Genomic DNA, 13,838 nt, shown 5'->3' with positions numbered 1-13,838 from the left:
TTATTCTGTGATTCTGTAACTCTGTATTCAATTTCTTGCATGTATAAATACATTAATAAGTCTTTACAGGAGTAAAATTTCCTTAAAAGGCAGAACACTAAGCATTACATCTATATTCTAGGAAATAAAATGCTATAAAATAATAAACTCATTTTTTTAATACCACCAGCAACATACAAAGCAACTTGCATATGTTTTTGTTTTTTTTGTATAAAGTATTACTTACTAGAAAAGGAGCAAAAAAAGCCTGCACAAAAAGAAGAGCAATCACAATTCACATAGATTAGCAGAGCAAAGGGCTGGGGTAGAGAACCTGAGAGGAGTACTTTTCATCATTTATAAACAAACTGTAAAATTCTTTGAAAACATATTACCTTCAGAGGCTTTAAGGAAAAAAAAACCAAAACAACTTCTGATTTGGAAACCATCTTGTCCTTTTAAACAGTGCCCCCTCCCGTTCAGGAATAAGCTGTGACTTTCCTAGTGACAGCATCACACAGACCGTACAGAAATGGTCACTCCCATGTGACCTGCGCATGATTTTTCTTTAACCATCCAATTTTCCAGAATTTAAACCAATCTCAACCACAGAACTATTTAAATATATTATATTTAATCTAGTTCTAGACAAGCAAAGCCTGCTTGTGAGTGAGAACAGGCAATTTGGAGCTCAAGTGCACTCAAAGCAGCAGGAACATCAGGAAATATCCCAGATATCCTCAAAAGCCTGCAGCACTAACTGCAAAGCTGTATAGACTCAATCAGAGCTGTTTGGATAAGGAACTCAGTTTTCAAATCAAAACTTCCAAAATGCCATAAAAGAGACAGCATCTGGCATACCTATGTCTAAACTCTTCACCTACATATGACCCTGGACTTACTGAAAAAAATACACTACACTTCATTTCATTATCACTGTATATAATTTTACTATTTGCAAATGGCCAAAATGTAGAGAGGCAACTCCACACAAAAATCATTCCTGTATTAAAGAAAAATGGCTCATTACTGTTTAAGTTATAAAGTAGCATATTTTCTGATTTCTAAGAAAAGTGTCTCCTCGATTTTATATTCTGCTACAATAAGTGACTATTCAGCAGAAGCAGTCACCTCCATATGTTTTATTAACAAAAGGTATTTTATGTAATGGAGTTCAATCTTGAATTTTAAGTTGTATAAGAATGAGAAGTTTTAATGCTTTCAAAATTTCTCTCAGAATGTTTCAGCTGTTCTTAAACACAAAACCAAAAAAGGAAGCAGGTTTGTTTTCCTGCATTTAAAAACCCACAAATTACAGCTGCTTTCTTAAAACACCAAGAACTTCTGTTCTTTTGAATGAAGATTTGAAAGAGTGAGAGATCTTTCTGTCATGGCTCTGCTTTTTTTTAGTGCTGTTGTTTGTTGGCCATCAGAATTGATGAGACAAGGAAGATAGAAGGAACATATACTACTTGAACGGGGATTGATTAGACTTCATGGTGATACCATAGCTTAGAGCGAGGAGGGCAATGTAAATAATAAATGGAAAGTAAGCTGGTAACATCTCTTTATGTACCAGAAGGAGAAATAATGAAATACATACAAGTGTTGTTATATGACACATGGCACATATGAACCAAGCACTGCCACGTGACCAACGTGATGTATTCTGAAGACAGCCCAGCCTGATCTGGCTCACAGATCAAGCAGTACAAAACATCAATTCCTACTTAACAGGATTCACAAAAACAGTATCACAAGGAGTGCAGCCCTCCAGCATCTGAACCACCATCAAGGATGTGGCAATTACCCTAAACCATAAATAGGGTAATGGCTACTACAACTTTAACCACAAATACAAAATGCCAGCAGGTACTGAACCAGCCAGTGCTGAGCACAGAGGGACAATCACTATTTGTGATTCAGGCCAGGATGCCATTGTCCTTCATGGCTACCTGGGCACACTGCTAGCTCAAGTTCAGCTGCTGTATATCAGCATGCTCAGATCCCTTTCTGCTGGGCAGCTTTCCAGCTGCTCTTACCCCAGCCTGTAGTGCTCCAGGGAGTTGCTGCAACTCAAGTGAAGAATCTGGTACTTCACCTTACTGAACCTCACACCATTGGCCTCAGCCCATCAATGCAGCCTGGCCAGAACCCTCTACAGTAATTTCTACCCTCCAGCAGACCAAAACTCCTTCCCAATTTGGTGTCATCCTCAAACTTACTGCAGGTGCACCTGATCCCTGTGTCCACATCATCAGTAACTTTATTAAACAGGACTGGACCCAATATTGAGTCCTGGGGAGCCCCACTTATAACTAGCCACAATTTGGATGTGGCACCATTCACCACCACCAACTCAGTTCTTCAGCCAGGAAAGTGTACACCAGTCCAAGCTGTGGGCTGCCAGCTTGCCCAGCAGAATGCTGTGGGAGACAGTATCAAAGGTTTTGCTGAAGTCCACACAGACAAGACCCACAGCCTTTCCCCCACCCACTAGGTGGGCCCCTGATCATAAAAAGAGATCAGGCTGGTCAAACAGGACCTGCCTTTCACAAACTGGGCTGGCTGGGCCTGATCCCTTTCTATTATCTTTCACAGAGGTGGCCAGATTGAGTTCTAGAACAGCTTTTGTCTTTCTAATTTTCTTTCTATATCACATAACAACACGCTTGTACTCTTCCTGAGTTGCCTGCCGCTTCTTCCTAAGATGATAAACTCTTTTTTTTTCCCCTTAAATTCCAGCAAAAGCTCCGTATTCAGTCAGGCCAGTCTTCTTCCCTGACAGCTTGTCATTTGGCACACAGGGACAGACTGTTCCTGTGCCTTTACGATTTCTCTCAAAGTACATCCAGCCTTTCTGGACCCCTTTGTTTTTAATGGCTCTTTCCCAAGGAACTCTCTGAACCAGTGTCCTGGACAGACCAAAGTCCACCCTTCTGAAGTACAAGTACAGGTTTTGTTGACTCCTTTACTTCACCAAGCATTGAATACTGTGTTATGTCATGGTCACTGCCAAAGATATCATCTGACCACCACATTTCCCACCAGCCTTTCTCTGTTTGTAAAAAGCAGGTCTAGCAGGGCACCTCCCTTACCAGTTGTGTCAGGAAGTTGTCTTCCACACACTCAAGAAACCCTCCTATACTGCTTCCTGTCCACTGTGTTTAGTTTCCAGCAGACATCCCATAAGTTAGTCTCCCACAAGAACAAGGGCTAGCAATTGTGAAACATCAGCCAGATGCTTACAGCATAGTTCATTCTTCATCCTGGTTGGGTTGTCTGTAACAGACTCCCATCAGGATGTCTGCCTTGTTGGCCTTCCCCCTGATTCTCACCCACAGATACTCTGTCACCACTATCCTGGAGCTCTGTACTGAAATTAGGGAGTTGAAATACTCCCTAATGTATACAGCCACTCCATCACCTCTCCTTCCTCACTTGTCCCTTCTGAAGTGCTTGTAGCCATGAATTGCACCACTCCATTTACATGCCTCATCTCATTTAATTTCTGTGATGGCAGCTACATCACAGCTTTCCTGCTGCACGATGTACATGCACTGGGATGTACATGCACTTCAGCTGGGCTGACTTCACCCAGCTGAATCAATTTCACCCCTGACACAGGCATGTCACCTCAGGTTCATCTCTAGTGATCTGGTCTTACCTGATTGCCCCTTCAAACCAAGTTTAAAGCCCTCTCAATCATCCCTGCCAACTCACAGGCCTCGAATTCTTTTCACTCTTTTAGACAGGCAAGCCTCATTTGCCTGCAGCCAGCCTTGTGCTGTATAAGCTATCCCATGAGGGAAAAAGCCAAAATTGCACCAATGGCACCAGCCTTTAAGCTGTGTGTTTATCAGGGCTCTCCTGTTTGTTTCAGCATTCTTCCCTGCTCCTGAAAGCATTGAGGGAAACACCACCTCTGCCCTTATCCCTTCAACCAGTCATCCCAAAGTTCTGTAGTTCATTTTGATTGTCCTAGGAGTTGTCACTCTGACTGCTGACATGGAAACCCAGGTAATAATCAGAGGGCTGAATCAGTCCAAGGAATCTTCTAGTCATATCTCTTACTTAGGTCCCTAGGAAGGGCAGATTTCCCTGTGGGACAGGGCCAGTCAGAATGTGGAGCCCTCAGTTCCCCTCAGGAGGGAGTCACCTACAACCATCACCCATCCTTCTTTATGTACAGCTGTAGTTGTAATGTGTCTGGTTCACAGACTTGCCCCAGATAGATCTTCATTATCACTTGCCTGACCCTTGAGTCCCAGAGCCTCTACTTAGTCCCATCTCTCTTCATAAAAAAAAAAAAAAAAACTCAAAAAAAAAAAAAACCAAACCAGAAAATACCCTCAAAAAAATCCCCAAGCATATTTGAATGCAGCAGCAGCAACCACAGCACAAAATAATTAGGAATTGTAATATACATCACAGAGATTTTAGAAATCAATCAGGAATTCTTCTTAAATCAGTTTTCTGCCTGATTGAGCCAAAAACCCCTTCCTGCATGTCACATATGCACATTTGGTCTTAGTCTGGTTGCTTCTTTTAATTTGCTTAGATTGAGGCTTTGCTATTTCCTGTCTTAACTCAATGGATTTATGAGCTGATTTCTTTTTTAAGGGCACTGAGCTTATGTCTTTATTCCTAAAAGATGCATCATCCTTAAATAGACATTGCTTATTACCTCTTGAGTATCCAAGACTTAAACAACCATAATTTAAGATTTCAAGTTGTTTTATGGGTGCCTGACAAACATCACCTAGCTCTTACCACCCAAACACTTTCAACTTCAAGTTGTCATACTCTATGAATAAGACTTATGTGCTTTCCACTATAGAACATAACTGTAAGTTATGCATTACACAAAGCTCTAAACAGCAAGATTACGTCATTTTTGTCCGACTTGTCTTCCAAGCAGTGAAAGCAGAAGCAAGTGACCTAGAAGTACAGAGGTGCTGTTTGATCATACAAATATATGGTGAGAAAAGCACAGGCTGATCTGGAGTTGAATTTGGCAAAAGACATAAAAGGCAACATGAAAGGATTCTGCAAGCAAATCAGCAGCAGAAGGAAGACTAGAGATGACATGGACCTATGGCAAAATGAACAGTAGGCCATGAAGGTGGACACATTTAATGCTTTTTTGCCTCAGTATTTCCCAAAAAAAGATGGCTCTCAGGAGTCCTAGGTCCCTGAGACTAGAGGAGAAGCCTGCAGCAAGAAAGAGTTACCTTCAGTTGAGGGAGCACTTAAAACATAAAAGTATGCATCCTTGTAGCAGAGGACAAGAGTATTTTGCAGCACCCTGGGAAGAGTGTCAAGCAGGCCAAGGGGGTTGATCCTTCCCCTCTTCTCAGCACTGCTGAGGCCACATCTGTAGTCCTGTGCCCAGCTCTGGGCTACCCAGTATAAGGCAGACATCAGCTTATTGAGGCAAGCACAGAGTCACAAAGTTGATTAAGAGACTGGAGCATCTGACACAAAATGAGAGGGTGCTGTACCTCACACAGATTGTTTGGATGTAGTTTTAATTATTTTTCATCGTTACGGGTACAGCAACTAAAGAAAAAAGCAAAGAAAAAAAACGCACACCCACTTGAAAAATTCCAGTTATTAGGTTATATATATACAAGCAAATGTGAAAAACATTGTAGCAACCAGCCACTGACCAACCTAAATAGGTATTTAAACAAGATTCTCAGCAAGCCCTGAATATAATTGTCTTTCTTTTCTTGACATTTTCAGACATTTGCCACACAAATAGGATAAATACATCAGAAAATACTAAAAAGCTATTTGACTCCTATTAAATTACATCCATACCCAGTAAGCAAAAAGTCAAAGCCATGTATTCAGCAGGAATTGAAGGGCAAAGCAGATTTGTAACTAAGATTTTAAACCAGTCTAAAAATATCTGTAACTTCTGCTGTTATTTAATTGCATTTTAATATTAGACTTTTCATTTTAGTGCTTGATTAAGATTTTGGGAAGTGTCTTTTGTTGGAGTTTTTTTAAGCAGGTTTTCCAGACTTAAAATTATTTTTATACAAATAACAGGAACTGCATACTTGTGTCTACCTCCTTTTCCTTCTTCCCTGCTTTTATAAAGTACATACAACTCTTCTACTGTTTCAGGTACTAAGCAATAGACTGTAAAAAAGTCATGTAAAGCTTCTGTGAGCAGGTAACTGCACAATTCTGAAGAGAGATACCTCAGGGCAGTAAAAAACATTGATATTACCATTTAAAGCACACAATATGTAAATTGATTCAGTAAAACTGCTGGGGGAGAGGGAAAAAAAAATAAATAAAAAAAAATCCCAGTTTTCATCTAGTTTAAAGCAAAACCCTAGGAGGCCAGCCCAATAAATCAATAGGAACATGTCAGGCTGGCATGGCAATGACACTGAACAGCTACTGAGCTGTTGTCATGGTTGCTTCCTCAAATGTTTTCCATACCTGTTTTTTAACTGAAGTCACTTAAACTCTCAGTTTATCTTAACTGACATCAAAGGAACATCCTTCTATACAACCACATGACTTTCATAATACTTTGACTGCAATAAAGGAAATAATGAACATAAAGAATTGAAAATAAAATACCTGTTATTGAACAGTACACTATGTGAGGAGCAATCTTTTTAATATCTTCATAACCTAGACCCATTTCAGCCAGCTTCCCAGGGACAAAGTTTTCCACAAAAACATCAGATGCTGCTGCAAGCTTTAAAAAAGAAAAGGTCGAGTAAAATCTGTTAATTAGCTCCCAAAATTTGAATAAATTCCTATGCAACTTAATTTTAAAATCTTGCTAATTAAAATGGCTCTGGTCTTCCTGATAAAAGAAAATTGACAAGCCTGTAGGGATATTCTTTTGTCTGTCAGACTGTGTAAACTATATATTAGAGATACTGCATACCTAGAAATAAGACTGACAAAATCCTAAAGTAATTAGACAAAACTGTAAGATGATCAGAATCACATCAGTTTCTTAAGGCTTGACAATATTCACAGAACAATTTTCACATACATTTCTTTCAATAAAAGTGAAGTGGTATTTGTCCATTATTCATATTTTCTCCATCATAGAAATAACTTTTTAATTACTTTTTCATTTTCAAATAATTTATTACAATTACCATAACAAGGTCAAGATATGACAATATATTCAAGTTCCTATATGTAGAAATAAAATAGGGAGCCCAACAACAATTAAAATTAAGAAATTAAAATTAAGATCTTAAAGTCACATTAAATGTAATAGGGCTGTCAACCTCTGTGATATGACTTTTTTCATTTCAAATGAATGGCCTAGTCCAAAAATTTATTGATGTTAAGATCAACATATAATCTTGATTTGCTTTACATTCCATCCTCTCTTATAAAAAAATATAAGCAGATACACATATGCAAATTTCAGTAAGACTAACACAAGTTGACTCCTGAAGCAAGAGAACAACTTGTTAAAAGACAGATGTATGCCTTGAGGGACATGTAGGCTTTCTGCCTGGTAAATTGTGTGGGGTGTGTGTGCATGCACAGGAATTTAGTAAGTGTTCTCTGACAGGTACACATGTTTGTGCACCCATTTTTAAGCATAACTGATATATTAATTGCTTAATGCTATTTGCAGCCGATCAAGGAGTCTCAGTCTCTGAAACTGCCATGTCACTGTCTAATTAAACATGTCACAGTATTTTAGACAAGCTTCTATAAACTAGTGCCATCATAACACAAATCACAATGCCTTTATGAAAGATTAAATTAAGGAGGCTTTATTTTCTAATTAAATCCATTACAGTTCATACATAAATACTTTTCAAATTGGTAATGCTACAGCTTTAGCCTAATTCATTCAAGAGATGAAATTGGTTACACCTTGTGTACTGCTTTCACTGTGATTTTATAATCTATGAAAATTACAATGACTGGATGGGCTAAAACAGTTGAAAGTTATTGTCCATGTTATATTAAAGAACTACCATCTCCTACAAGCCACTGAGGAAGAAAATATGACACACAGTACTGTAACATGGAAAGCACCATATTTCTGGACTGGGCAACACAGTGCTAAGTGAGGATATAATGACTTGGGCCCAGTTTAGCAGGGTATGTGCAGTCAGAGAAAGGAGTTTTCAAGACACATTATAAGTACTGTGCCAGTTCTGCATCTAAAGTTTTCAGTGGAAATAGTATGCATAAAGGCAGCAATCTACATGCAGCACTGATGCTCACCGAACCAACAATTCTGCCCTTGTGGAAAACTGGATACATAGTCTGATCCAAACAAACTATATGCTCTTAAAACTCACCGAGATTTTCAGTCTCAATGGGGTTTTAAGTCCACTGTCAACTAAAACTTCATGCCCTAAAACTTCCCTAAGCATCACTTGTATTTTAACACCTACTAATAGAGCAATATAACACAGAGCTGACTTGAGTACTATCTGTTTGAGAGGGCACTGATAGGCTCAACATCCATGCCTCAGGAAATAATAAACAGCACAGTTCATGCCAAAGTAGTAAGTAAATTGAATAACAAAAAATGATGCTACTAACTTTATAAAGGAAACTACACACAACTTTTGAAAGTTTCAGTTCATATATTTTTGGTTTATTGTTTGTATGGAGATTTCTTTTGTGTTTTGGTTTTTACAAAAACTCTGCAGAGGAGAATCTGCATACACATACATATATGTGTGTGTGTATATATATGTATGTACATATATGTGTGTATGTATGTATATATATATGTATATATGTATGTATATATATGTATATATATATATATGTGAGTAGCTTTCTTTATCAAGTAAGAAAGCAATGCATGAGACACATTGACCTATCAGCTAAACACAGTGGAAAAGAAGTTCCATCAGCTCCCAGCCAATTAAAGTCCCAAGTTCTTAATGAATAAAAAAAAAATAAAATTAAGAAGTTCATTGGTCAAGGCTCAATAATTCACATGGGAGAAGTATGCTCAAGGTTCTTAAAATGAGTTTCTGACAATAACTGATAAATAATGTTCAAAAGAGATGCTACAAAAAGATGTCAGAGCATGGGACCAGCACACATACAGTCACTGAAGAGAAAAAAATAGTTTTCATTCAGGAAGAGAGACAAATATTTGGGAGGCAGTTAACAGTCAGCCAAAAACAGTAGAAGGAAAGAAAGGGCTACAAGTGACATAGAATAAAGAGATAAAGAAGACAAAGCAATAACTTTGTGGAAGTCAAGTAATCATGTATGAAAGAATAGACTCTTGAAAATATATTTTGTAGTGCTATGCCAAAGGATGAAAAGCAGCCAGTGTGGTAAATATTTAACAGGTGATGCCATTTTTTCTCCCACCTCATCTTGACTCATAGGCCCAGCTGCCTTTAACACTTCAAACACCTTCAGCCCACACATGTGGAATCAGTGGACACTTTGAGTAGTTTTTCTTTCACCATTTTTAAAGGTCAAATAATAAATTCGTCTTCTTCCACAAGAGGAAAAAAATTTATAGAACTTAATTAGAATATGACTAGTTTATACAAAAATATGACTATGTCATACCATGCAAAATTTTTCCAAATGAAAATTTCTGCTTCAAATTTTTTAGAACACAGGCATACAGCTCCATAACAAATCAACAATAAAATGCTCTGTTCTGCAAAAAGAAAAGGCACTGTGGAATTCTTGGTTTTTAATCTCCAAAGATTTCTGTATGAAGTACCTTTGCATAGCTAACAAATCAAAAGCATCAGAAAACTTAAATCTATTTCCATTTCATGCAATACTCCCAACGAATTCCACCTACTGCATGACACACATTGTCACTGTGAAAAAGGGATTGGAGCTGATACTGAAACAGTAGCAGAAGTCAGCTGCTACTACAGCAGGGCTTAAAATGCAGCACTAGCAAGCAGCTGATCTTGCTTTTCTCAACAAATAATTAATAAAGAGATGACAAAACACAAGTTTGATAAAATGTGAAAATTGATATTTTAATTATTTTTAAATAGAGAAATGGATCACCTTAAAAGACCCTGAAGTCAAATACTGAAAAATAAATAAATACTAAGTCTCACCTACAGGACAATGTTTTTCAGGAAGATGTACAGCAACTGAAGTCATGAATACCCTGTAGCATTCAAAAAACTGCATTTCCTGAAGCGCAGCATCTACTCTTAACTGCTCACTGACTTCATCTGATCAGTCCATCTTGAATCTTTCTAATGCAGTAGTACAGCAAGATGAGTAGTAGTACAGCAACAGTAACAGGAATGGAATAGGCTATTAGACCATTTTCTCAGAATATTTCATTTGAACATCTTTATGACATTTTCATGTAAATTTAACCCTAAAGTAATTACAAGTTACACTGCACATTAAATCCAAAAGTGCAGAGTACAGAAGCTATACACTGTTATTTACAAAATTTACTGCATACTTAGATTTTTTAAATTATCAAATTAATACTTGAAATGCAGAGTTTAATCATTATTACTCAGGATCACAATAATACAAAATAAGGACGCCTTGCATGCTATCAAAACCTACCTCTTTGATTAGCTTTACTCCTTTTGAATCCTTCATGTTGATAGCTATACTCTGGGGATTAAAAATAAATACAACAGTAATTTATATGAAAAATTATGTGAAAGGGATTATCAGCCTCTTCTAAACATAACCAACAGTCAAATTTCACACTATAGTTAATTTGGATAAATAAATTTTAACACATAACCCACTTCCTCCTGAAAAAAAAAAAATTCTCTCAGCAAAGCAAGCTGAACTACATCTCATTAATGAATAGGACAAGCACCAAAACCAGTCTGACAGATGTGCAGCCTGTTCCTTATATATTTACACAGGACCCACTACTGGAAGTAGACAGGGGGACACCAGAAACATTTGTTTCAATGGTAACAAGCCATTAAACAATTTAGGTATGTCATGAAACCTCATGTTAATCCCAAAGTTTCAAAAGCTGGATTTAGCCACCCTCACTGTCATATAATGGAAGCATTCCTCCTGACAGCTGACACAGATCAACTGAGCTGATGCACCTGAAAAAAATGATCACTCAAAAAAATACCCCTTGCTTTCAGCAGGTTTCATTTTCAGTTAATTAATGCCAGCAACTGAAGACCAGCAGAATCAATCTTGCTTTTCCATTTTGCTTTAGCTGCTCATAGCACCCTATCAGAGATTTGGAACCCTTTTTGTTCTAATTACTTATGGGTTTTCTCCTGAAATTTATTCATCAAAACATTAGGTCAATGTAAGTATTGCTCTATTATATGTTAAGAATCAAACTAAGAAATGTTATATATTCAGTTATAATTACAGAAAATATATGCTTATGTTCACTTCCACACTCCATTTACCTTTTTATTTCTATTAACACTGAGAAAATAAATGCTTTCTGTCCCAGCAAAAGGTGGACCCCAGGCTCTTGTGTCATCACCAGCCCCTGAAAAAAATACCATGACATAGTTGCCCAATATCACATGCCAAATAAATTCCTCCAATATCACATTTAAGTCACCTAAGCTTCATCTAGCAGGCAGGACAAATAATAGTTTAACATACATATTTTAGGATATTTATATCAAAAACCACCTAAAAGTGAATGCAACTAAGCAAAGCGAACAAAGTTTTTGCTAGTGTTGGGATTCCATTTAGTCTTTAAAATACTCATACAGCCCCACACCACTAGTGTATTTGCAGGTTTTTTGTGGGCTGGTTTTTTGGTTGTTTTCTTGGGGAGGCTGGGGAAAGGGGAATTGGAGTTTTTTGGTAGTTTGTTTGTTTAAACTTAAAGTAGAAATACAATGCAATTCTTTAAGTCAGTCCTGAAGAATTTAGTAAGGCTCTTGCCTGCACCAAGTCACACAGTTCATCTGGTCACTAAGCTATTCCTGAAACACTCCAGACATCAAGATACCACTGATAGACAACAACTGATTAAGCTGCATGCTGCACAACACCAGCTAAAAGAAGTGCTTGCTATAGCTGGTGCAGTGTCCCACCTCCAGCTCTTCCAGAAATCCTGCCATAAATGTGCTGCAGACACTGATATCACTGCATCATTTATGCTTAATTTCAAATTTTTAACCTTTCTTAAACATCATGAAGACTAGCAATCTATTTTAAATATAATTAAAGCTAAATTCAAATTCAGATACAATCACTGTCCTGAGTGTTAGCAAGCATGTGCATTCCAGTATCTATTTCAATATCTAGACTTCATCTACTTGCGAACTTCACATAAATGAAAACTTTCCTTAGTGAGGCAGCACGGAAGACTGATACTGGCATAGATACAGAAACAAGCTGAAGAACCTTATGTGTCATAAATATGCTATACACTATAGTAACACAAAAGTCTTCAGCCATTTAATATCTGCAGTGGCAAAAGTTCTGCAAACATAAATTGCTTATCAACATTTGTACTGTTTAATATCTCAAAAGACTTCTGAGATTTTGGTTCAAGCAGGATGCTTAGGTGGGTAGGGGCAATCTCCTTTCTGTGTGAGTACTCTGAGTGATTCAAAGCAAAACATTTTGGTAATACTTTCCATGTAGAACACTAGTGGAGCTACTGTTCTTTTTGGATTAATATTCCTGTGAAAATAGGTATCATCTCACAGAAAGAAAGGATTACTCGCATTCTAAAATGTTTGAAATTCAGAATTCTGGAACTGTCCTTCTCCTTTGATCATAAACAGTGCAAAGCTCCAAAACCATTACTTCATACTTAATTGCTGACCTTGCTCCGTTCCTACTGCCTAGATGTTTGGAATACCACCAGTGTCAGTCTAATCTGACTTTACAAAATTTATTTTGCTTGGTCACAAAAGTGAAAACCTTTATAACAATGGTCAGTAAATCAGGATGACCTATAGACTGATGTGACAAAACCTTTCTCAGACATTCAGTGTTTCATTAAATGTTCAAATATTCAATATTTCCTATCAGAAACAAAATATAGAGAATGTAGTATGTTTAATATCTCCATTTATGTCATAAATTATTATAAACTGTTACGTTATAAAATTTAGGGAGTGTAATATTGTTTAGTATCTCAATGATTTTCACCAACTAGCTTCAAAACTAGTAATACCAAAAGAGAGGAACTTAAAATATGGAAACTTAAAGGAAAAAATACATTACATAATGTGCAGCTGCGATGATGTAATTACACACCTCAAATACGTAATGATGCATAAAACTTAGAGGCAAGTGAGAGGACTATTTCTAAAAATGCCATGCAATGGTATTCTTATACAGTCCTACAAACTAAAAAGTGTAGCTATACCATAAGAATGAAGCCTTTTTTCACCATTACCTAATCCTTAGCAACTCTTTGGATAAAAAGTGCATGTGCTGAGTGGAAGGAAACCATTGTGTTAAGCTAAAAATACACATTTAATTCAGCTAATTATCCAATGTCCTTGGATATCCAATGTCCATACATAGTATATGTATGTGTGTATATATAGATACACATAGTATATGTATATGTGTGTGTATATATATATATATATATATATATATATATATATACTTAATATCCAGTTCTCATTATATCTAAAATAAATAAAAATCTTACCTGGTCTTTCCACTTTGATAACTTCAGCCCCTAGATCTCCCAAATTCATTGTGGCAAATGGTCCTGCAAGAACCCTTTAATATGAAAAAAAAAAAAATTGTTTTCTTAGTTTTTCCAGTCAGAATATTTGCATTTAGACACACTGCCACAAATAACAAACTAAACACAAACCTTGTTAAATCAAGAATTTTCACACCATCCAATGGCTTTACATTACTAGCACCTGACAGGAAATAAAAAACAGTGACTTAGA

General features: G+C 37.0%; 1 protein-coding gene across 8 annotated transcripts in view; it reads right to left on the bottom strand.

Moving 5' to 3' along the window:
• SUGCT (succinyl-CoA:glutarate-CoA transferase) overlaps positions 1-13,838 on the bottom strand; it is a 315,620-nt gene that overhangs the window by 297,669 nt on the left and 4,113 nt on the right. For 6 of the 8 annotated variants that reach the window (XM_086844682.1, XM_086844700.1, XM_086844724.1 and 3 more), the window contains 5 exons: positions 13,757-13,808; positions 13,586-13,659; positions 11,358-11,443; positions 10,528-10,578; positions 6,586-6,706 (listed from right to left, as the gene is read on the bottom strand). In XM_086844682.1, the coding sequence (XP_086700808.1) occupies positions 6,586-6,706; positions 10,528-10,578; positions 11,358-11,443; positions 13,586-13,659; positions 13,757-13,808 (384 nt within the window). The remainder of the gene's footprint in view (positions 1-6,585; positions 6,707-10,527; positions 10,579-11,357; positions 11,444-13,585; positions 13,660-13,756; positions 13,809-13,838) is intronic. The other 2 variants (XM_086844708.1, XM_086844729.1) reach the window with 2 other exon arrangements.

Source organism: Cyanistes caeruleus, chromosome 1 (assembly GCF_971803275.1).
Source record: "Cyanistes caeruleus chromosome 1, bCyaCae1.hap1.1, whole genome shotgun sequence".
In the NCBI taxonomy this organism is placed as follows: domain Eukaryota; kingdom Metazoa; phylum Chordata; class Aves; order Passeriformes; family Paridae; genus Cyanistes; species Cyanistes caeruleus.
This window is presented reverse-complemented; position numbering and strand designations above follow the sequence as displayed.